General features: G+C 38.1%; 1 protein-coding gene across 1 annotated transcript in view; it reads right to left on the bottom strand.

Annotated features, from left to right (window-relative positions):
- Positions 1-238: 238 nt before the first annotated feature.
- LOC121421745 (melatonin receptor type 1B-B-like) overlaps positions 239-26,679 on the bottom strand; it is a 40,523-nt gene continuing 14,082 nt past the window's right edge. The window contains exons 2-6 of the mRNA XM_041616538.1: positions 20,058-20,483; positions 16,825-16,961; positions 7,613-7,882; positions 2,808-3,062; positions 239-531 (exon numbers count right to left, since the gene is read on the bottom strand). Coding sequence (XP_041472472.1) covers positions 391-531; positions 2,808-3,062; positions 7,613-7,882; positions 16,825-16,961; positions 20,058-20,454 — 1,200 coding nt within the window. The 5' untranslated portion in view covers positions 20,455-20,483 and the 3' untranslated portion in view covers positions 239-390. The remainder of the gene's footprint in view (positions 532-2,807; positions 3,063-7,612; positions 7,883-16,824; positions 16,962-20,057; positions 20,484-26,679) is intronic.

Below are 26,679 nucleotides of genomic sequence, written 5' to 3'. Positions count from 1 at the left end.
CCCCCCCCCCTGTTGTCAAGAAACATGAGAAAGCTGTGTCCCCCCCCCCCCCCCATCTACCCCCCGCTCCAGGAACCGAGACTCGTTTATTCCTTCCCTTTCCATTTTAAGGCCTGGTCACACTGCACGAGCGTTGTTAGGGTGGTCGTTGAGCGGTAGGGAAAGAGGGTTGAATTTCGCTCTCAAAATTGGGAAAAAATCGAAAAAAAAGCAATCGAAATCGAAAATGGTGAACGGTAGCGAGCGGTGTTGATTTTTTATTCTCTCCGCTTCACGACCGCTCCAACAAAGCTCGGGCGGTGTGACCATGCCTTTCGTTCGACATTTCTAAAGTCTCGGTGTAAGCCCTTCTGCATATGTAGCACCATCACGTAGGCCGGGTCAGTGCCCTTATGCAATCCGACTTTCTTCTGTTGGCCTGGTCTTTCCGCTGGGGTTATCTGCTGAGTCCAAGGTGAAGCTGTTATCCTTAGCGGATTCATCCCTACTGCAGCATCGGGCGAAGATTAAACGCTTGTATGCTGCTCGGAACTGCATAGAGAAAATGATAAAACATGTCAAGAATTCATGAGATGTTTCTTGTTTTTTGTCATGTCTCTGCAACACCTCAAGAATACTATTCACATACGATCGCTAGTAAAGCCATTAATGTTGTTATGTTGTTCTCTCCAGTAGGACCCCATATTCATCAATATTTTTCCTCCGACAAGTTGTCAAATCTGTCAACTTTCCTTGATTTTGATTGGCTGATATTGCCTGAGAACCACTGCTACTATGGTAACTGTCGGATAAGACAGGACTTGTCAGATTAAACGTCAGACAAATTCTTCATCGAAATCCCCTGCTAGGCCTATAGAGATATAGGTTCCCTTGATTCGATTGTTTGGACGCTTTTGGATGTTACGCACGCGTCGTGGACGGCGTCAGCTGCCCATTGACACCAATATTATACGACGCTTACGCAGACGCCATGTTCTGAATGCCCAAACACTGACGATTCTTAGTTCGGGTATGCTTCGGTTGTTGCTCGAAGATCTTGGCAGGTTGACTTCGCCTCCTCGATCCTGCTGTGTAAAATTACTTCAGAAAGTGTTTGGGCCAATGTGTCAATGTAGCAAAAAGCAGCAGTGTTTGCGTACTGCGCGTGTGCTGTGCGACTGGCTGATGATTGTATTACGTCGATAATCTTCGTAATGAAGATGGCGGCTAGTACATCACGAAACAAAACCGTCGAACAGATAACAGGGAATCATTTTGTGGACGCTTTCTTCAACGCACCAATTCCTTTGAAAATGCAAGTCAATTCACAATGGACAGCTGAGCGTTAGTGGGCCGGGACAACAGATGGTCCAAAGACCGGACGAAGTCTAGAGTGCAGGACGACACTAGCCAGCCAATCTGGGTCGCCAAGAAGGGCGCGCACACAGAACTGTGACCCGCAGGTCTCTCCTCCCGATAACTGGTTGGGGAATGCAGTTGGACCACTACACCGGGGTTTCCCCCTACTCTTATTCGAAAAGTGCAGTCGGTTCTTAATATGCAAAGGTGGTGATTCTCCTTTACACGGGGCCTCCATTCAATGCCCTATCCAGAGTGACGGAGTGTTTTCCACTGTAACATGTAACCCGCATCTATGAAACAGGGGAGAGACATTTACACACAACGCACTGGCTTCAGTCATCCGCCCGGGGTGGACTCGAACTCACGATCTTTGGTTCGACGGGCAGACGTTTTACCGACTGAGCCAACTTCGTTCTCTTTATCTTATCTGCTTATCGCTTATCTGCTTTATATGTTACCATGGTTAGATACGCTATTTTATTCATTAGTCCACTGTTTGGAGAGTGGACACATTCAAGACAGTGGACTCATGAATGAAATAGCGTAGATAATCATGGCAACAGGCGTCAATTTGGCGCCCTGTGACAAAATCGCGCATCAGCATTGGACATTTTTCAACATAGTTACGAGGTAAAATAAGCATAATTCATACAGGAAATCTGCATAAACCATGGACTCAACCGTTGGCTTTCAAAACCACCTTTGTAAATTCTGGCCATACTGTCCGATATAAGGGTCGTAAGGACAAGTGCCACGATCCTGGCCCAGCGAAGCACAACACCATGATCACTTCCATTGAAGGGTGAACAGAATCCCGAGGAATCGTCCCGAAAAAACCCACTATAATCGAGGATACAGGAGCAGTCGGCTAGGACACCCTTTGACATGAATTTTAATGTAGATTGAATTTTTAATGAACAGGGATTTCGTTTATTGTTCGGACATAGATCTAGTAGGCCTACCCTAAACCAGGGTATTCCCATTTTCAAACGAGCATGAAGTGCCGTGATGTTTCAATATTTGGGATTTGGGTTCGGGGTCGAGATGCGAGGTTACGGAATCCTTTTTGATTTAGAATTTGTATCGGGCTTTTTATCGAGGTGGCATAAAGAGTTAACCGTTCATTGGTCTTGTACATTCGGTGAAAATTACATACCCTTTTCGTATGTTATACCATCTCGACAATGGGGGGCATTCTCAATGTTGGTATTTTTCTTGAAAAAAAAACCCTTCCCGCGACTTCTTTTCTCTCGAATGCTGTCCATCCTTCAATGGAAGTGACCACCTACACCACCGGGTATGGGGCAAGCCCTTGTCCATTAGCAGGGATGTAGTCGAGGCCGGCGATGAAGCCAGATTTTGCAGGCCTCGGACAGATCTAGAGTAACATGTTAAACGTCTTTCAGTGAAAGCTTTTCTAATCAGCGACCTTGTGCCATCACTGGCCATTGAAGACACCTTCTTACCCTTCGGTTGGTGATCCCGTAGAGAATGCTATTCATACTGGAGTTGAGGTGGGCCAAGATAACTGCTCCGACGTAGAGTTCTCTCGGATACACGTTGTTGACGTCGGCCAGGACAATGATGACGTATGGGGTCCAGCAGGTCAAGAACACGATGAAGATGATGAAGACGGTGATCATAAGTCGTCGATCTGCCTTTGTAACCCGCGGGGCCTGGTTCTGGGCAGTAGCGTTACCCTGAATTCGCCAGCTATGAATCTATTAGGAGGGGAAAAGTAGATCAAAATGACATCTAAAAAGATACGATGATAACGAGACCGCCGCCCATCTAAAAATAATCACTCATGATGCCATTGATGTTGACTCCTGATCATAAAACTGTATTGATTTATGTTATTTGTATACAATATCTTTATGGTATTTATGTTGAGGATTATTCTATTGTGGTTCCAATACTATTGTATTCGTTTATATTGGTGTATATCCATTACGTTACCTAATATATATTTTGTTGGCCAAGGGACGCAGAATAAAACGAAATCAAACAATGGTTATGGATATAAGCCGCAGATGAGAACGGGGACATGGGGATGCTGAGAATAATACAATTCGTCAGTTTCTCAATTATTGAATATGTTTTTTTGTATGCTCATGGCAAGAGTGGGATCTTATTTCTCATTTGAAACCAATAGCTTAATAAATCGTAAACGCATGGCATATACATATATTGAAGCATCTCAGAAACGATTTGCGCAAAAACTTATGTGTGAATATGATCCCACTGTCATTTCAAGGATCAGCGAGAGAAGCTGAACAAAAAATACAAATTAGCCAATCGCTCAATATTCACGATCGTCGTATCATGAAACAATCTCCAATTTATCGGCGCAACCTGGTTTTGACATTAAAATTTGAAACTCATCTTGCTCAATAATGCGTGAGGTCTTCGTTCTATATTATGTGTCAAAATGAAGAGAAATGATTGAATTGTATGGCTATGTAAATGAAATATCATAAATCATTATGGGAATTCAGATTTCCATTTTTCTGGGACGCATTGTATATCAAACGTTTTTTTTTCTGTTGGAAATTCTATCCGTGAACCTTGGTATCTCTTTCTTTCTGCGACGAACTTTCAAAAGTTCAGAATCTAACAGGTTTATCGGCTCTTTCACACGGTAAAAGAAATCGTAATTTGAATGATGATTGCAGTGAAGAATAGGCCTAAGGCTCATGACGAATATTTAGCACATGTGACACCAAACTAGAACATGATTAGGGATTACGAACGCTAATCACAGTCACGATTACAATAGTAATCACCATTACAATGATGATTCAAGATTCACGTGTGAAAAGGCCCTATAACATGTATGATGAGATCCGTGTTAAATAGTCATAGGGCTTTTTCACACGTGAATCTTGAATCATCATTGTAATGATGATTACTACCCGGGGGGCACTCGACCAGAAAAGTGGTAGGGGTGTGCCGCGGGAGAGACAAAAAACGGGGGCCTTGGAGCGGGCTTATTGTAAAAAGGAGGGTCCTCGGAACGGGCTTCGGAACTACAATTTTGTGAAAACGGGGGTCCCTGGAACGGATCGTCAGCGTGTGAGTACGTGCATATGCACCCCTATGGAACGGGAAAGCGTGCATGATGCAGATAGCGCGGCCTCCGCCGGGTACGCTCTCGCAGAGACGATGGTTGGACAGCGCGGCGCTCTGCGGCCGCTTTTCACCAAACTTGCAGAAGATCAATGCGACCGGAACGGCGTAACTAAAAATATGCGAAGCCTTGGAGCGGATTTCTTTTTTCTCGTTAAGAACAAAATGCTATGCCTTGGAGCGGCTTTCTTTGTTTTTTTTCTCAATAATACAAAAATGCTATGCCTTGGAACGGAAATTTGGGTGTGAAAATGGGGGTCCCCTCCGCGGCACATACCCACTATGCATTATATACTGAGTGCCCCCCCCCCCCCGGGGATTACTATTGTAATCGTGACTGTGATTAGCGTTCGTGATTCTAATCATGTTCTAGTTTGGTTTCACATGTACTAAATATTCATCATCAGCCTTATTGTACAGTGGAATCATCATTCAAACTACGATTTTACCGTGTGAAAAGCCGGTCTATCTCTCTGACGATGATGACTTTCTCTAGATGACGATCACCATTACAATGACATAGATGCAACCCGATATCTGTTTTAGCAATGATCAGTATCCTAAAAAGTAATTTTCCCCCAAATACAAAGTTCTATAAAAATTGCAAGTAGCAATCTTAAGGCACGGTCACACCAAGCAAAACAGACACCAAACGATCGATGGTATGTCATTGAAAATACCATTATCGTTTGATCGGTCTGTCTGAAGCCAAGTTAGATGTTGTGACTGGGACTATAGTGACTTTTTGTTGAAGTATGATGAATTCGCTTTCACCGAGATCAGACAAATAGAGCCGAATATAATAGACCTATCAGTTTTCAACCTTGGATACTTCTTAACAACGCCATGGAATGGATATAGACCCAATAAAGGTAAATTCATTTGTGAACAAGAGAAAATTAATCCGGTTGGTCGATTATGATGATATCAATACCCTAGTCACATTTGCACTACGGCGGTCGTACGGCGAATCGAAAACAGTCGTTTTAACATCTTTTGTACTAGCTACATATTGGTGGTTTGAACAAAAATAAATGAAACGGCTGCTTTAGACTCGGCATACGGCCGCCGTAGAGCAAGTGCGACTGAGGTACTTTCTTTGGCTGAAAATAAAGACGAGAAAGATAAAAGCCATAAGCGAGCTTAAAAGAGAGCATCCATTGGCAAAAATTTAAGGGAAGAATGAATTTTGTCGAAAGTAGAACAACTTTGTTTTTATTCCATAACCTTTCAGCTGGAATTTACGTCATGAACTAGACCGATGGAAAAAGAAGGAAAACCTATATCGGTTCAATATGTTACCTTACACGATTTTCACGTTTTTCTATTACAATTATTCTAGAAATCTTGGTTTTTCTAAATAATATTTAGCATCTATAATTTCTTTATAAGGGGTCATATTTCTCTTGACTATTTTTTTTCTTCATCCACTTCTGCTATTGTTATTTTTTATTGTCCTCGCGTTATATTTTTCCGGTGCTTTCCTCGCATCGGTAGGTTGGGTGGAGGAACCATAAAGTAACAGTAGGTAAGTTTTCTCTCCACTTCCCCCCCCCCCCCACTGATGTACTGCTTTGGGTCACTGGTGGATCCGGGGGGGGGGGAGCGGGGCAAAGCCAGTCCGTGTGCCCCCCCTCTAAGAGGCACAATAAAAACATTGTAATGTAAAAATGCTGCCCCCCCCTTTAAAAGTTGTTAAACATTAAAGGGTAGAGTAATATTCACCTAGCAAAGTGCTGAAATTTCATCAAAATCGGATAACAAATACCGAAGTTATTGAATTTTAAGGTTTATCAAATATTTTGCACACTCATGAATATTCATTCGATGGGCCGATGAAGTCACATCCCCAATTTCCCTTTTCCTTTATTATCACATGAAATCACAAATGTTTCATTTTTTCATACAGGTGTAAAAGATGTGTCTCCATTATGATGAAATAAGTTGCGGCAGTAAATAACTAATGCATTTAATCAGTTGTCAATCCAAATGTTTTATTTTTTTGTATTTTTTTAAATATACCTAATTTCATATAATAAAATACAAAAGAACAAGAGGGGATATGACATCATCAGTCCACCTAATGAATATTCATAAAGACATGCCTAAACCTGTTTCACTGGGATAATGCAAATCTTTAAATTTCAATAACTTCTTTGTTTGTAATCCGATTTTGATCAAATATTCAGCATTTTGCTTTGTGAATTTTACTCTATTTTAAGGATTTAGAGTTATCAGCGGGCGGATCGCGTATGAGTGGCCTGTGACGGCGACCATGATAGCCCGACTAATACGGTATGGTGGTACCAATTTTCCGACGTTGAAGGTATTTTGAAGAGTATGACAACTTAGCTCTTTACTTTTTCGCCATTCCTATCTGTATTTGTATTTTGGTAGTTATTTACTTACCGTTCACAAAATACAAACACGGTAACACGACATCATGAAATCAAATAAAAAAGCGTGTCAATCGTAATCATTCATGAAAGCAGAAGAAATGATAAACTTAAACTTAGAGAAAAAAAAGAAGAACGGACTTAAAACTGAATAATGGAACACAGAATATGAATTTATCTGACATGAAGGATTGCATTTATGATTGAATTCGGTCCAGTGTCGTCCAGTGGTTAGAGCATTGGACTCATAATCGCAAAGTTGTGAGTTCGAATCCCAACTCTGCCATTGTCTCCACTTTGATAAAAAGGCCCAAGGGTGATATCTGTCGTCTATTACGTCAGCCACTATGACTGATTAACCTAGACGTAAAATGTTTCCAAGGTAATTGGTTATATACCAGCTTGGCGTTTACCAGCAAAAATGCTGTCTTGCCGAGTTCCTACGGGAACCACAAACAGAAACAGTTGCTGAGTCAGTGATTTTTATCCCTTCTCCCTGGCTAAATGACCAAATAAAACGATATACAAAAAATGATAGCCCCAGAAAATACGAAAGTGGTGGTGAATTTCAAGATTGTTTTTCCCTGTTGGAAAAATGCTTCTGAAAGTGGTAGTCAACTGTCTGAAGACGCAACATTCCCGGTTCCAGTAACTCATGGATTCGCCCCTGACAGTATTGTAATTTTTGATCAGTTCATTTCAATTTATTGTTTTGGTGAGCTTGACCTTTATATTAAAGACATTACCTTTCTTTCACTCTCGCGGACGAACGAAAAGACCCGGATGTAACAGAAGAGAACAAGGCACAGTGGAATCAAAACCCCCATTCCAATGAAGTAAACCGTATAGCCGTAGTATCCCAGTCGGTCGAACGAGCAGCCCATCTTCTTCTCATCAAAAATATGCGCGCCCAGGCCGATGTAGTTGGGTAAGTCGATAAAAGCACATAGAATCCAAAGACTAGCCGTCATGAGGAGGGTATTCCGACGTGTGTAGATGGTTCCGTAAAATTTAGACTATATATATGGGTATGTATATAATGATAGGAGAAAGAGTGAGGGGGAAAAGAAAAAAAAAGATTTGGGAAGAAATAAACATTGAATACATGATGATATCAAATAATCTGGTATAGTGATGATTAAAATAAATTTCACAAAAAATAACGGTAAATAAATATGCATTTTCTCTTTCTTGCACCTTATAATCCCCTTCGTCAGTGACTTGATTTAAAAAAGAATTCAAAATATGGCAAGTTGGTACCTTCCACTATAATGGTTATGTAATATGGTAACAGCGCTATACGATAAAATCGAAATTTCCTCAACAATTTTCATGATGACAAAGTTTCTATTACTCCGAGTCTTTAAGATCCCTGCATGCAGTCTGCCTTATCAACCTATGAAGATGCGTTATCATTTTTTTTTTTACTTTTGAAAACCGATTTCCATAGGACCATTATCGAAAAGATTTTTCTAATTAACCATGCCAGCTTGTATGTATAATACTACAAATGGACAGATTCTCAAAAGATCCCGGGGGGGCAGTCAAATATATTGATGGACACACGCGTGACCCAAAAACGCGTTTGAAGGGGGTGTTTTTTTCAATTTTGGACGCGGTTTTGAAAGACTGGTCAATCGCGGGGTCAAACGTATTTAGGGTATGTTTTTTCTCCAAAGCTTTTTTTTTAAAGATTATAGCCAAACGTGTTTAGGGTATGTTTTATTCCCAAGCTTTTTTCTCCCGAGGTCATATTTTGGCGACAACTTGTTTAGGGGCCAGAATGTGTAATGAAGCCCGCGAAAAAACTTGTTTAGGGGTTATTTTGGAGACAAAGAAAAACTCGTTAGGGGGTGTTCGGAAATTCCTTGGTCACGCGTGTGTACAGCAATATATTTGACTGGTCCCCCGGGCAAAATATCACTATTAAGAAGAGTGGAACAAAACGAAGAGGTGGCATAGGATGACAAGGAAGACATACACCCACAAAACCACACACACACGCTCACATGCCGTAACAGATACCGTGTTTACACTTAATCGGCATTGAATCGGCTCGCGGTTCTGAACCGCGAGCCGATGCAGCATCGGTTTTTTACTATGTGTAAACAGAAAGCCGATTCTTCTTCGGCAATCTGTGCGCATTTCATTTACTTTACCATTGTGACGTAATTGTAAGCGCACTTATCCAGCGTTGTCTTTATTATGACGTATATTGTTGGTGTGCGTATCATTTCAGGTTTTTGCATCGGCTCGCGGTTCTGAACCGCGAGCTATAACAACGTGTAAACGCAAACCAAAAGCCGATTCTGCATCGGCTTTTGGTTCTGAACCAAATGCCGATTAAGTGTAAACACGGTATTAGTATACGCTACACCCTCGTTACGCCACGCCCTCGTTACAAGAGTGTGCTAAAGACAACAGTTGAAAATAATCAGGACAATTACTGCATTATTCTTGGCTATATAGAAGATGCGATACAAACACGGTGTCAATTCCTCACAAACACATAATCGTTATAACCTCGTCTAAGGAATAATGACGGAAACGAAGGAGGAATAATATCCCCTGTTTCCATAGCAACCAGTCATTACCTTAATTATCATGCTCCCTCGGTAATGAGCGAGGATTACAGAATTCATTGCCAAAACATTGTACTTTGAGTTATCACAGTATTTGCTTCTAATAAGACAAATGAAAGGATTCTTGCATAATATAACTTCTTTGAGAGTATGCCGGTGGGAAGCATCGTTTGATACCTTCCGAACACTTGGTTCCTAAATGGGAAGTTGAGCCTGACGATAAGTTTGTTGTAATAGCTCCATGGTATTAATAAAGTAAAATACTGGTGAAGGTTTGATGAAAACCCATCAAAGAATAAAAGAGACTTACGAGTTAGTATCTAGTAATAATTCAGTAATTACATTTGTTTATGGAACATGATAACTAAAATATTTTTTTCCTCTAGCATATTGTCTAGTAAATTTTAGAAAAATACGCAGCAAGTACCTTAGAATGGGCAAAATTTTCATCACACTCGAAAAACAATCAAAAGAAATGTCCAATGTTAGTTGGACGCATAGTTACTCTCATGGAGCACGTTTACCCAATATTTTTATTCTTGAGTGTACAATATACACTCAAGAAATATAACCACGACTGTATTTCAAGAAAACGATGAATGTAAAAATATACATCATATACCTAGAAAATATTTTGAATAAACATGCATATAAGATGCTAACGTTGCTGGCTTTCCGCAGTTGTGGTTGATAGGATCAATCGTAATTCTTTGTAAGACGGGGCCCATGGATGAAACAGCAGTAATCTGGCCAGGTTGCTAGCTCATTTTAATACAAAATTCTGAGCAGTGAAGTCTTGTCAAGTACATTTCCTCTCAAAGCAATTACGTCTCTCGAAACAAGTAAATCTGTAGCCTATTAATTCTATATTTTTATAAATAGTTATCTAAAAAGGCACTCACAGAATGCGGCCCTTTAAAAAAGACAGTGGTCTGACTATTATATAGCAGAGGAGTGGATGGCGCGAATGGTGTGTGCGTGACAATTTTTTCTAAAAATTCCCGATCGAGCGGAAGATCTTTTTAAATGAAAATTTAATTGATCGATTCTTACAATATATGGCAAGAGGTGTAATGTTTTCCCTTTTTATTTTTTTTTTGTTTCCCTAGTCGTGGAACAGCGATGTTCGCTATGACTATCTTGCAAATTGATTCGCTCTGTTCGTTAATTGGGTTTCCTTGTGGCCGTGACGGGTGTTGGAATGGGTTTTTGCGAGGAATCTTTTAAAGAATTCGTTCTCTTGTTTTTTTTTGTTTGCTACTCCTTTCGACTCTGGAAAACAATAGGAAACGTTCGATTAAAGACGAAAGTTATATATACCGATAACACCCACACAAAACAAACTAGCATATAATGTGTCATCGCCCTATACTGTGCAATAACACACACACACCCACCCACACACACACACCCACACAAAACAAACTAGCATATAATGTGTCATCGCCCTATTGAATACTGTGCAAGAACACGCATACCCACACAAAACAAACGAGCATATAATGTGTCATCGCCCTATTCGAATACTGTGCAATAACACACACACACACCCACACAAAACAAACTAGCATATAATGTGTCATCGTCCTATTGAATACTGTGCGATACACACACTCACACACCCTCAAAAACCTTCACACACACGCACGCCAATCAAATCCTCCTGCAACCTAGTCTGCAGGCGCAGACCCTGATTGAAACTTTGATATACAATAATTGCCTCCATGCAAAGACTAACACATACAAAACTTCCTGTTTCAATTCGAGTGCTTTCGGCACACAAGGCATGAGTAGGCTGCAATCCAGACCCTGAGTGAAGGCTCGCACAGCAGACTATCTACCTGCACCCGGAGTTACCTAGGTTGTCCATAACAATCACCGTGTCGTCCTTGTACACTGTAAAAACTGACACCAATTGGTGTTAATAGAGGACCACATCCTGAGATGTTCAAATTACACCCTAGAGATTGAACATAACACCAAAGAGTGTAAATGTAACAACCAAAGGTGTTGTAATAACACTTATATGTGTAAAACTAACACCACCAATTTAACACCAGTGTAAAATCACTGGTGTGGTCCTCTAAGTACACCGGTTAACACCACAATTTTTGCTGTGTAGTGTAGAATAGGAAGTTTTCGCAGACGCAGACGTTTTCTGCAACGTAGAGAATCTATTATCAAAAGCCCTTCATGACAAAAAAGTCTTTGTCGAAAATCGGTGAATCGAAACAGCTGTGTCGTGCATGACTTTGGACTAACGACATATTTGCAATTTTTCGTCAGCCTACAAGCTTATGACGATCAACCCTTTCGATTGACCGACCCTCGCCAAAGAGTTTCTTCTGATTTATTCTCTGCATTTCATTTATTTATTGCATTGCTTTCATTCATCGCATTTATTCATTGCATTGCATTTATTCATTGCAATTCATTGCATTTTTGATGCATTTGCTTCGTTGTAGGATTCATTCCGGGCCGCTACATGCGAAAACCTCCTAATACAGCTATCACGAAAAAGTGAAAAGGCTGAGCGCCGTAGACTGTTTTGGCATGCGTGCATGTTTTTTTTTTAAGTTCCCGCCATCATAATTTACATCTTCGAATATCGTATGCTCCATAAATTCTAATGAAGGATGTTACACCATCTGTGTAGACAGTGGGAAAAAGTGTATGTAATGTATAAAATGGCATAAGCGATAGTTGCGTCTCGCCCACTTGTATCGTAAATATCGCAATTTGCAACGGAAGTTAACATAATGCTATCAAAAGTTCATTGTGAAATAATTGGGATGAAATGATATTTGTCATAAAAGAGTCTTGAACATAAATATTAACCTCGAAATAACCTTTGACCTTACCATGTGACCTTCGACTGCAGCATAATATACAGGTCTCCAAGTACATTTAAAACCCGAGTTTGGATTAGAAATGACTTACAGCTATATGTCACAAGAGACTTGCACGTAAACTTTAACCTTGACCTGAAAATGGCCTTTGACCTAGTGACATTTGACTGCAGAATAACATGCAGGTATTCTAAGGGTTACACTTCGTAATTCCGAAGCTTCGTAATTCCGAAGGTTCTTTATTCCGAAGGTTCGTAATTCCGAAACACGTAAATTGCCTATACCTCGATGTTCGTTAATCCGAAAACGAAAAAGGGTTCGTTAATCCGAACATTTGTGGCGTAATTCCGACGGTTCGTTATTCCGAAGGTTCGATAATCCGAAAACGTAATAAGGTTCGTTGTTCCGAAGGTTCGTTATTCCGAAAACGAAATAAGGTTCGTTGTTCCGAAGGTTCGTTAATCCGAAAACGAAATAAGGTTCGTTGTTCCGAAGGTTCGTTAATCCGAAAACGAAATAAGGTTCGTTTTTCCGAAGGTTCGTTAATCCGAAAACGAAATAAGGTTCGTTAATCCGAAAACAAAATAAGGTTCGTTAATCCGAAGGTTCGTTAATCCGAAAACGAAATAAGGTTCGTTAATCCGAAAACGAAATAAGGTTCGTTAATCCGAAAACGAAAAAAGGTTCGTTAATCCGAAAACAAAATAAGGTTCGTTAATCCGAAAAATGAAAACCGGGAAAGCAGAGGCAAGGAGGAGGGGGCGGGGGACACTGTTGCCGTTCAATTGTTATGAGGATGGGAAGGCAAGGGCGGCCGAACGAATTTTCGTTTGGGGGGTAAAGCCAAAAAAATGAAACTCATACGTCAAAATTGACATTTTCACCTTAAGATTATCATCTGCTTGAAGTCATTGTGTGTTTGATAGTGATTAAGTAGAGAAAAACCTTTTTTTGAAGTGATTTCTTATTAAGGCAAAACGTATATTTAGGCTTTATTTTTCGGGAGAGAGTATAATGAGCGAGCGGCTTGGTAAAACAAATTCAAAGGTGAAGTTGTAAAACTTTTGGGGGGTCAATTATTCTTAAAATGGCATTATTGTGAGGTGTTGCGAGCGTGAATCACAAGCTAAAACTTTAGGGTATTTCAATAAAAAATGAAAATAAGTTTTTAAAAATCCGAGCTTAAACATACTGACCAGAAAAGGAACCTGTTAAAGAAAACATTTAGTGAAAATTTGCAATATTCCAGCCTGAAAACTTAACTTGTATATTTTAAAAAGAGTATTTTATTTCGAAAAACACGAAAAACGGCATATTTATTTTTGAAAAAGGAACTTTCCCATTTTGGAAAATATTAATTTCCCTGTTTTTTTTATTATTTCATTTGGGGGGAAGTGCCCCCTGCCTCCCTCCCGGCGGATCCAACTATCGTCAAATAGGGGGGGGCAATTTTTTCCAGCCATATTTTCCTCGATCGGCAGCTTAAAGTTGATTTTTGATTGTTTCTTTGAAAGGGTAGTCCTCACAGTCAATAATTAGCTTTATACTCATAAAATAAAGTAAATATGTAATAACATGATAAACCCTTTTTAAATAATGCGAGCGCGAGCTATATATTTTTTTTAATATGATGGGCAATATGTTTGTGATCTTCAAAACGAGATGCCTATGTAACTAAATTTAGATAATAACTGCGAGCAAGAAGCGCAAACAGACATTTTGAATATATAAGCTCTGACCTGATCTAAAGGGGACATTTTAAGAAATTTTTGATGCGTGTTTCAACCAGTGGCGGCGGAACATATTTTCCTGGGGGGGGGGGGGAGCAAAGCCCCAAAAAAGGGGCCAATAGGGGCAATTTGGGGGAAACGTATATTTTCACCATGAGATTATCATCTGTGTAAAGAGGTTGTGTGTTTCGTAGTAATTGCATTGAGCAAAATATTTTAAGTGATAACTGATTGATAAATTATATATCTATGTGTCATTTTTGCGAGCGTAGCGAGCAAGTGGTTTGGGGGAAAGAAATCAAATCTGAAGATGTATAATTCGCCTTTATGGTCAATTACTGTTAAAAGGGCATCCTTGTGAGATGTTGCGAGCGAATCACGTGCTCAAACTTTTGGAAATTTCATGTAGGCCTAGAATGATAATAATGATATAGATATTATTTACCCTGGGAAGCCACTTCAGTTCTGAAAACTGTTCTCCCAGCTATTATTTCTTTTTTACAAGAATACTTTGGAATGTCCAGTTTTCAGGTTGGAAAATCGGAAAATTTTGGCTCACGTTTCTCGCTCGTATCAAATATTGTTTATTGAGGAACTCATTCTATTCCTGGTTACAAAAAAGTATAAAAATGTCCAGTTTTCAGGTGGAATATCACAAATTTTAAGCTTGCGGTTCGCGCTCTCATTATTTAGTTCGTGAGATATATACTCTATTCATGAGTCACTAAATGCAGTCCTTAAAAGATTACTTAGAAGCCTGTTGCATAAAACATTTTACCTGAGAAAACTGGTAAAAACTGAAAACTAAGGTTAGTCTGATTTCCGCCATTATGCCTGTAGCACAGAGCAAAAACTCCGGTAAAAACAACCTGAGTTTTCTCAGGTAAAAAGTTTTATGCAACGGGCCCCAGGTCAGTATATGAACAAATTACAGCTCGCCCTCGAGTTAATTTTTTAGAAAGATACACATTTTTCTCACGATTACAAAATATGCTCAGAATGTTTAAGTTCACGTCTTGTTACATGAAATGTCTACTAGTTTGAGCTTACGATTCGCGCTTTCAACATCTCACAAGGATCATTATTAGTATTATTTTTATTGCCAGCAGAAGCTGTTATCAAAAATGACATCCCCTCCAATACAAATTCTATTATCTATGGTTACTCGCACGCGACCAACACACTTGATCCCTGCATCTTTAAACCATTTGCTTAGGCAGCAATTGCTCAGATAAAATCGAAATTAGCCTATGCTTGATCAGGGGGCCTATTCTTAATGAAATACATGCTTTTGGCCACAACACACGCATGTATCATCAATCGTTATTACTATCATTGCAGAATATCGTATAATCTTGTAATGACAACACCGTTTTTGTTACCAAACTGAATAATTTTCATTTTCGGAAATACGAACCTTATTTAATTTTCGGATTAACGAACCTTATTTCGTTTTCGGATTAACGAACCTTCGGAATTACGAACCTTATTTCGTTTTCGGATTAACGAACCTTCGGAATTACGAACCTTATTTCGTTTTCGGATTAACGAACCTTATTTCGTTTTCGGATTAACGAACCTTCGGAATTACGAACCTCATTTTGTTTTCGGATTAACGAACCTTCGGAATTACGAACCTTATTTCGTTTTCGGATTGACGAACCTTCGGAATTACGAACCTTATTTCGTTTTCGGATTGACGAACCTTCGGAATTACGAACCTTATTTCGTTTTCGGATTGACGAACCTTCGGAATTACGAACCTTCGGAATTACGAACCTTCGGAAATACGAACCTTCGGAATAACCGAACCTTCGGAATTACGAAGCTTCGGAATTACGAATGTATGCGATTCTAAGTACCTCTACGATTCGAGTTTTTGTGAAAAGGGACTTACGGTTCCGGAGTTATGTGTCGTAAGATAATCTTGCACATTAACTTTAACATTGACCTCAAAATGACTTTTGACCTTACCATGTCACCACAGACTGCACAACAACACGCAGGTCCCCTAAGTACGTCTACAATCGACGTTTCGCTAAAAAGTGACTTATTGTTGCAAATTCATGGGTCATGATATTTGTGACGAACAGACGACGGAAGGATGACATTACTCTCGTCTTCACCTCTGGTGGGCGAGACAAAACGTAGGTAATGAGAAGCGGGAGATTCGTAGGCTTAAAACCATCCTAGAATGAGGTACAAGGGCCCGTTTCACAAAGAATTAAGGGTTTGTCACAAGATAATACAAGGGTAAATTTATTGCGGAATGTGCGGTCAAATGCTCGCCAAATGACAAAGGGAGCTGAGAGGTCTTTGTCGATGATTGGTAATCAAAAGAGCAGGTAGGTCCTTGATTCTAGACAAACAACACATTAATGATGTAACTTCTGAAGTTTTCCTCGGCGAAGAAGAACGGTGTAGTAGATGTCACGGTACACCATGTATCTCTCTTGGGCAAGACAAGAGTTGGTCCTGAAAACGACCACCCACTCTCGACGTTTTGACAAGTGTGTTCTTGCAATATTGCGTCAGCTCTGAAAGTGACGCACTGCTGTTCCGGTTCACAGATTCTCCACAAAGACTTCTTCGTTGATCTTTGTCATTTTACAAGTATTGACAACACATTTATGTTTTTAAATCGTCCGTACGTCGATCGCTGAGCGAAAAAATCCTAGAACCTTATTCCCAGGAAACTATTGGTTATTATACTTTAACCTATCCAACCCGGCCCTCTGATCATAAAAAAAACAATAACAACAACAAAATTGACCAAATGCATGGTTTTCATGGTTACCTTAGTAATGCACACGTATCTGTTGATACTGATAGAGCATATGCTCCACATGGAACATGTACAGCTTATGATACACACAGAGGCGGCCATATTGCACAAGATCGAGTGACTTTCAAGCCAATGGGGGTAGATGTTTCCTGTAAAGGCGAGAGAAAAACAAATAATGTAGCTTTAAAACGCAAATGAAAAGGAATTAATATGGCTTGTGACTAATAGAATAATGATAACATTTTGACTTCATAAAATAAAATTTAAAGAGCAACACGCTGGCAATTTTAACAAAATCGGATGAAAAATAATGAAGTTTTTGAACTTTAATAAAGTTCGGATGCATTTTGTGAAAATCGTTAGTGCATGCCGTTATGAATTATTGTTATTTATTGTTTTCATGTTCAAAAACAAAATTGCTTGTCACAAAATAGGTTTCAATAGTCTTTATCTCACACAGTGGCCTATAGAATGAGGAGGGGTAGTTTGGGCACCCCCCCAAAAAAAAAAAACGACCAAGAAAAAAGAGAGAAGGGTCAATAAATATGATATAATTTTATGAATATTATGCCAAAATCTATCACAAAATTTGAGTTTTGTAATAAAAATGTCGAAATTTAGGCAAGATTGCTTCGCTCGCCCACATATTTTTTTTAGATTTTGCCCGATACGCCATATATGGCCCCCTCAAAATGTTTGACTCATTACACATTACTATCGTTACTTTAGTCGATCCTATTATCATTCTTGGATGATGAAACTTGAAAAAAAAATCATATGAAATACAAACAAATAAGATGGGTTGTGGGGATATAATATTGTCAGCACATTCATGCATATTCATGAGGAAATGCATATGAGACTTTTTTTTTACCGACATAATGCAAAGCTTCAAATTGTCATAACTTGCCATTTGTAGACCAATTTTGATGGAATATTTTGTTAGTCTGATTTTACTATGATCTTATCAGTACAAATGTCATAATTAGCAACCTAGAGTGCCCATTTTTAAAGCCCGATGATGAGAGTGAAATGGACCAAACAAAAGCTGAATGACACTATGGAATCCATTTTTATGTAAGAATAATTATATAACCATTTTGTTTGGGTGCATACCCTTATTTGGAAGGTATAAGGCCAATAGGGTACATGTCGAAGCCGATCAAACGATTGAGTCACTGCGATTAAAAAGTCATTTCGCTTTTTTAACTTTCATATTGATGGTAACATATCCACAGGTTTTTAACATATCAAGCATTTGTGTGATGATTTAAAATTTTAAACAGTAGGATATATTTGCATTAAATTTTACTAAGTTTTATTCCCCAAATCGGGTCTCAGACCAATCGTAAGGTGTGCAATGGACCTTAAAGTCTATGGCCCGTATTCTAAAGTCAGGTTTAACTTAGACCATGATCCAACTCTGTGCTAAAATGATGGTAAGACAAAAACTAAAAAAAGAATGGGGGGGGGGGTGGAAACCCGGTATGAAGTTACGCAAGGCATTGATGTACAGATGGGTAGTTGGGGTTTAGCACGCCTACCCCCCCCCCCACAAAAAAATAACAATGATAAATAAGAAAAAAAATCACGACCAAGAGAAATATGCCGGAAAGGAGATAAAAGGAAAGAAAAAAGGATAAAACATATTATTGTTCTTGAATATTGTACCAAAACTTAGTTTTTGTATAAAAGGTGTTCAGTTGATGTTCCATGACGTTTTCGAAGTATGAAATTTCTAACAAATTGTAATATTTTCATTAACTATTAATTGGACTCTCGTAAAAAAAAACCATTCGATAGTTAATGCAATAATGTTATTAATTCATAAAGTTAGCACGCCGATTAAAAGAAAATCTCATGTTGTTGGTATTTTTCTGGAATTCTCCAAGGCCTTTGACACGATCAACTTGCATGCTTTTATTCAAAATCTCTCGTTATGGAATTGGAAAGACCTTGAGTGTCTTTGACAGAACTCTTTTAGCAGTAATTATTAATTCCAATTCTAAAATTCAACGCATTGTCTGTGGTGTCCCCGAATGTTCACTTTTGGGTCCACTGCTACTTCTTTTTGTGCATCAAGGATTTATATACTCATTCTTTTTATTATCTTTTCTTCTTTTCGCAGATGATACTACCTTATTTTTGTGTAATTTGATGCAAGCTAATAAATTATCGCTAAATAAATAAAGACAATTTATATAGTCTTAAGCAACTCATTACATATTATGCCGGGTCTTGTTTTCCTGAATGGTAATGCTTTTGAGGATATTTAATCTATATAATTCCTTGGTGTCTTTATTGATTGTAAATTGTCCTGAAAAGTACACATTGATCATCTATGTAATTTGTTCCCAATAAATGTCGAATTCATTAATAAACTCGAATTATATTTTTCGCATCACACTTTGAAATGACGTATTCTATTATTACCATTATGTAATGGAAATTTATCCCGGGGAAATACCTCTATTAAAGACTTAATTTGAATCCATACTTAGAATTAAAAAAAGGGTCGTGAGGACAATTAATTCTTTCATTTTCGCCCATCCTAATCAACTTTTTTATTCAAACCAATTATTGAAAGAAACCGATTAATATTTTACATTGGTGGTATTGTTATGTAATAATTAAAAAAAATTAATGGTTTACCTAGTGTATTTTCTGATGTTTGTTCAAATCAAGAAATCAATTTCTAAGCGACTCGACAAGTACATGATTTTTATACTTCCCTATTGCGTACTGTTCTTACTCTCATAGCATTTCCTTTTGGAATTAGTAAGACACTCATATAAATAAAACTCGTCCTCACCATATTCTTTTAAATGTAGACTTAAAAGGGTTTCTCTTACCATATTGTGCTTGTATGTTGATACTCGGGTAACTATATGTAGACCTATATATGATGTAATTCCCCCTTTTTTATTCATCTTTCTTCATTGAGTTTTTACTCATTATTTTTTTTCTGGGAACGTAGGATAACAAGTTATGTGCTTTAATAGGTTCCTCAAATTTCTCGTTACTCAGTTGAAATACCCTGTAATTTGTTCAAGATGTATGTATTTCTTCTGGTAATGTAAAATAATATTAAGTAAATCTATTAATCAATCCAAAAATTATTTGATTTTTATTATATTTTGATTTTTTTGTCCAGTTTACCATCCCTGGCACGTGGACATAGCATGACATTTTTTTATGATAACTAGAAAGAAAAAAAAGAGGGATATAGAAGAAAGAAGCCTTACCGAGGACGTAGGAAAGATCGACAAATGATGTCACACAAAAATCTGCTATGGCAAGATTAAAGATGAAGATATTTGCCACGGTATTACGTAACTTCTTGTCAATCAATATGGCGCCCATGACCAACATATTCCCAATGTTCCCCCATATCATGCATATGATGAACGCAGTCAAAAGCACGACTTGTATCGCTGAAATGTTCCCGGTGGAACCCGCTTCCGTCTGGGTCGGAGTAGAAGCCCAAACCGGTTCGGACGTTGGCAAATCCACCATGTCCATCGACGCCGTATGGTTTTTGTAGGATGTCGACATCATAAGAATGATGTCGGTCATGGAACCAACCGACGTCAACGCCAGTGATGTTGATGGCGTGAATGATGATGGTAGTGACATGTTCATCTAATGTGGGACGGTCGCAGTTTATTTTCCTGCAGGAACAACGACAAAAGAATTCAAGAAATATGAATCAAATTATGCTTTTTCCTAGTAGAATGAAGAAAACAAAGAAAACGTTTAAAATAGAAAGCAAGAGAGAGAGAGAGAGAACGAAAGAAAGAAAACGAATGATGCAGGGAAATATATGAGGTGCGACGATCTACATATATTGTCTGGCAAAGACAACCCATAACAACTTAAAGGTCAAATGAACAACGCTGAATGTTATTCATTAGGGGGGGGGGCTACATAGGGTGATCTAAGTTGAATTATAAAATATTTTTTGAGTTCAGAGCAAACACGTAAACGACATACAAAAAGACACGACCGTACGTAGAAATGTTCCGGAGGAAGTGGGGGCAGACATGTGCAAATTTTCGGGGGAAAAAACTCATAAGCGAGGGAGCTTACCTAACTCGTCATGGGGCGCTTTTCAATTCTTTTAAGTGAAATTGAAAAAAAATCCTCTACACTTGAAAAAAAAAAATTTGTGCACTTTCTTGAAAGTTTTCAGTAAACAAAATTTGTATTTTTTTTTTTTTTGGGGGGGGGGGCAATTGTGCACTGACCCCTCACTGTGTACGGACATGCCCAAAGACATAACATTTTACCCTTGCCCTCCAAACACAACCTCGGCATAATCACAACCCCCACACATACAGTACGCTAGAGATAGCGAATTGCAATTATTTCATTTTCTCCTCGAGTTTCCTTTTTTTTATTCTCTCTCTTTTATATATATATACAGTAGATAACCGACTTTTCTTGCAAGGTATAAATGTGACTTATAATGCTGAACAATATATAAGGCTTCCCATTACATATCCAAATCGAAGAAACATTAATTACCATGGAAACAGACGTCAATATCACGATTTTAAACGTTACTTCTCCAAAATTCATAATTCTAAGAAATCCTTACATAATACATAACTAAGAGATCATGAAAAAAACACCCATAATGTTTGCAAATATCAACATCTTAACTTTGAAATGCACTCTAATAAATGGCAGGACTGAAATACATTTCATAGGTATTTTACGTTACATTTAACGCAGAAATCAATAGAAATTGTGCAGAATTTTACACACAGGGGTTTTTTGTTCAAGAAGTTTAAACGATAAGAAAAGGTTTTCACTGCCGAATGGAGTAGATTGATGTCAAGAAGAAATGTACTTTTGTTCTCAAAAAGATCGAGGGCACGGGCAGGATGTGCCTCATCGCAGTAGACGTGTGAATACAGTGGAAGGGAGATGCTACCTCCAACCATGGAGGAACTAAGGAGGAGGAGGAAGAAAAAATGAAGAAAAAGAAGAAAGAAGACGAAGAAGAAGAAGAAGGAGGAAGGGAGAAGAAGAAGAAGAGCTGGAGGAAGAAGAGAAGAAGAAAGGGGGAAAATTAAAAAAAGGAAGAAGAAGAAGAAAAAAGAAGAAGAGGAGGTGAAGAAAAAGAAGAAGAATTTGAGAAGAAGTCGAGGAGGAGGAGAAGAAGAAGAAGATGATGATGATGATGATGAAGAAAAGGAAGAAAGGAAAAGAAAAGGAAGAGGAATGGGAGGAGGAGGGGGAAAGGGAGAGAAAGAAGAAGAAGACGAAAATAAGGAGGAGAAGAACTGGCTGATCATGTAGTATACACTGTGATCAGAATACATCATATCCACTTTCTTTCACGATCAAGTATATAAACCTTATGTATAAAAATGAAGAAAAGAATGGAATCTTCGATCAAGCTTTTCATGAACTCAAAAGCATGAGGACTGCTTAAGAAATCTTGTTTTCAGAGTCACGTTTACTAAATTACGTCATTGCAAATCAGTCTCATTAACTTCGAATGGAGGAATACGTGAGAGTCATTACTCACTTCATGATTATCGCGAATTAAATTACTTGCAGTAGATCTGGGTTGTTATTCGTAATGAGACAAGGTCACTTTTGTAAAAAAAAAAGAAAATACTTATTGTTTTCTATTACCTCAGAATTGTCCATTGGTCATTCCAATTATATCATGAATTGGATTCTTTTTAACCTTTGTGCAATTACCTACAAAACAAACAGGAGATGAAATGGATTTTTTGAAAAAACAACTTTTAATAATAAAATACTACGTTGCCCTATAAAGGTAGAAAACTAGAAGTCTTTGCCAACCTTTTGATTCAATACTAAGAGACATTCTGTGCTATGATAATAATATAATAATAATAATAACGCAGTTCTTGTATAGCGCATATCACATTATGTCATAACGTCCCTATGCTATCTGTGCTATCATAATATTGGGATTCTAATTTTTTCAATGCCCTCTTTAACGAACGCCATTGCGATTTGAGCGTGTTATTCTGAGCCATTTAAAGTCACATGGTTCGTCTTCGCAAAAACAATTTGACAATGAAAGCGATGGCTTTTATGAAGTTGGTCATTTTTATTCATGAACAATCAAATTAGCTAGTGCTATATTGTCCTTCCCAGGATACGCCTTCAGAAATGTTTTTCATTGAAGGAAGATTTTGGAACATGCTGGTCTATGCCGTTTGAGAGACTTTAATTTTTATGAGCACCTAGGCAGGCGAGGGAGCTCATAATTATGTGTAATTATTTATTCATCAGTAGTAAAACAAATATTAAGGATAACAGGAACTCAATTTAGTGACAAGCACGTCCCTTATAAATATTTACAGATGCTTTTGGAATACTCAGTACACTTTTAAAATGTTGGGTATCATGCTGTCCATACAACGTTGGTTAAAACTTTATCAATTTCTGGGTAGTTGTAAACGAATAATGAGTCCTGTGGGTGATAAATACACAGTACTGGTTAAAAACTACCCAAAGTTGGATATTTTTTAACCAATTGTTGTGTGGCCAGTATGTTGCCCAACATTTTAAGAGTGCAGTATGCTAGTTGCATCTTGTACACTGCAAAAACTCTGGTGTTGATTTAACACCAGCCCGAAATCTAAGTTTGTCCACACCAGAGAAGTGTTAAACAACACCAATGTCGTTTTGGTAGAAATTAGTATTAAAACAGCATCGGTTTGATTCCAAACTGGCGTTGTTTCAACACTTCTCTGGTGTGGACATACATAGATTCCGGGCTGATGTTTGATCAACACCGGGGTTTTTGCAGTGTACAAGGTAGAATGAAGATAAATCGATATAGAAAAAAAAAGACCGAGTGAGAGGGAGACGTGAGAGAGAGATTGAATGAGAGCAAAAAGAAAGAAAGAATGAAAGAAGGAAGGAAGGAAAAAAAGAAAGAAGGAAGGAAGGAAAGAAAGAAATTTGAATGAATGAATGAAGGAAGGAAGGAAGGAAGGAAGGAGAAAGAAAGAAAGAAAATAAAGAAAGGGAGAGGGAAAAACACGGGGAAGACATATCCGTGAGTTTTAAAGTTGGGCATGTCAAGGGTGTGTCTGTATTTACAAGTACGTCGCAATAGGATGTTAAAATTGAAAATTCAGATAATCATTAAAATGCTACAATTACATATTGTACTAGTCAAAACACGCTCTTATTATCAATATTGTATAATGTTTATAATTTGTCTGTAGTTGATTTGTAATAATATTTTATTTGTATTTTTAAAAAAAATTGTGCTTATGATGTATATGATGGAAATGAAGAAATAACCTGAGCTTGAACATCTACAAAGATCAAAGATTGTGTTGCGTCCATCAGGTATTCTAGTAGGATTGAGAAACAGTAAATTCATGATTTACAGGTTGAAACCAATAACAGGGTCAGTCCCAAATAAAGCTTTTCGTAAAGTTACACACAACTTTACGCACGACTGGAACATGTTCTTAGGTCATTAGCTTGAACACTTACAAAGATCAAAGATTGTGTTGCGTCCATCAGGTTTCCGAGGAGTATTGAGAAACAGTAAATTCATGATTTACAGTTTGAAACCAATAATCTATTACATAGGGATATCACATAGCACAAGAAAGGATCACCAGTCGTGCGTAAAGTCATTCGTAGCTTATGAACAGCTTTATGAAACACCCACCAGGTGAGGTAAATGGGTAACGGTAGGAAGTAATTCCTCAAGAAGCTGCGTGCGCTGTGATCGCCTAGCTTAGCCGGGTAATATAGGAGCGCCTTGAGCACCTAACAAGGTTGATATGTGCGTAATATAAATTCCCTATATTATACAGTTGCAAAAGTTATATGCTTCTTTCGAAAAATAATATGTCACTAATTTATCAAAGAATTCAAGTAAAGTGATACGCTTAACTTAAGTAAAATGTAAGTAAAAGAGAATTGTCGAAATCGCGCATTAAGTGTTTACTCTAGAATGCGTTTCATATCTTCCCTTCTTGAATATGTAGTTTCTAAGTTTTGATTTAAAGTGGATTCATAAATGTTTGGGTTTTTTATAAAGATTTATACATATTATGTTTTCAATTCGGATATAGTGAGATATGCTTCCTCATGGTAGGCTTGTTAAATTACATACGTCAACAGAAAGTACAACAGCATGAAAAGTAAGTAAAGTGTACTTTAAAAACGAAAAGGTGGAAAGTAATAAATCAACCTTTTAAAAGGGCCGAGGAGAAAAATTGTTTTCAATATGGGTGTCAAAATGCTGTCGCTACTTGACTATTTGCCTCCCTTTTCAACCTTTTTCGGCTTTTATGTTTTAGAGTGAAGGCTTCAAGGACTAGTTTAATTTAATACACCTGATCATCAATTATTTATTTCATGATTTTCATCTAAAGGCGTAGTTCTATTCAATACGCATGTCGCTTTTATTATTTTCGGATAATTTATTATCATCGTTTCAGCGGTAGACTGATATTGATTGAATGTAGGTAGATGATATTACGATTCCAATATCATAATATGTTCAGCTAAACTTGTCTCCTAAAAGCGTCAATGCAGATTTCACGATATTCGTCTATGAATGACTTCAATATTTTAGTTTAAATATATATGGCACTACATATGTTGTTCAATCTTCTTGATTATTTTAATACGGCAATGTAATTATGTAAAATGTGCCTACTATTAATAATAGGACCACCATCAGGACGTTTTAAAGAATCTTCACTATATTATCATGAAATTTTAAAGTCCGTTCTTTTTTCAACTATGTAAAGTGGTGCGCGCCTAAATGAATCAGTGGTATTTTTAGCGATTCAGTTGGAATGACGAGATAAACTTATTTGCAATTCATTTAGATGTCTTTTTTCTGTATTATGATTGTAGAAAAAGAGTAAAAAAAAATTGAAGAATTCAGATATATCTTGAAAAAATCCCAATCAAGCAATCTTTTTGCCTGATTTGGGAGCAGAGAGCATGTATGTGTGTGTGAGAGAGGGGAGGGGTGGGTGTGCGTGACTGCGCAGATGTGTGTGTGTGTGATGATCAAGGGTGTGTTTGGATGTGATGGTGTGTGAGTGTGGTTGTGCGTGTGATGAGCCAGTGTGTGCGTGTGTGTGTGAGGGATGTGTGTGTGTGTGTGAGGGGGTGGGTCCGGGTGTGCGTGAGTGCGTAGATGTGTGTGTGATGATCAAGGGTGTGTGTGTTGGGGTGTGATGGTGTGTGTGTGTGTGAGGGTGGGTGTGCGTGTGATGAACAAGTGTATGCGTGTTTGTGTAAGATTATGCGTGTGTGGGTGTGCGGATGCAGGAGGGATGACGGCATCCATCTCTCTGAGACGAGCACAAAAGGAGTATAAAAATTCTCTGCCTTTGAATGAGTCTCCTATTTCTCATATTTTTAAAAATCTTTCCAAGGTCGTTAATTCTCATGAATCCTTCTCAGTGATTATGGCATTTTATCATCAAATAAAGAAAGATGTATTCAGAAATACCTCTTTTCCTTTTTTCAATCGTCTTTATTTACTCTACTTCTTTGGATCATACCCCTCCCTAACGTTTGAATATCCGTGTTTGTTTCATACTGCTGCACGAGTTTATACGACTTAAGAGATTAATTTATAAAGCACAAATGTAAATACATTTTCCCGACATATCAACAAGCAAGGCTTCATATCAGATACTTTGTGTTTAATAAAAGCAAAGGCAAACTTTGGCCCGACATTTCATTTAATAGTTATACTCACAAACATTCGCATGCCTCAACTTAACTTACTACGGTCACAACACCAATGTGAATATCATGATCTTATTGATGGAAGCATTCCTCCCATCTCAAAATCAGGAATGAAATTATGTCATATCAATA

Source organism: Lytechinus variegatus, chromosome 9, assembly GCF_018143015.1.
Source record: "Lytechinus variegatus isolate NC3 chromosome 9, Lvar_3.0, whole genome shotgun sequence".
In the NCBI taxonomy this organism is placed as follows: Eukaryota; Metazoa; Echinodermata; class Echinoidea; order Temnopleuroida; family Toxopneustidae; genus Lytechinus; species Lytechinus variegatus.
This window is presented reverse-complemented; position numbering and strand designations above follow the sequence as displayed.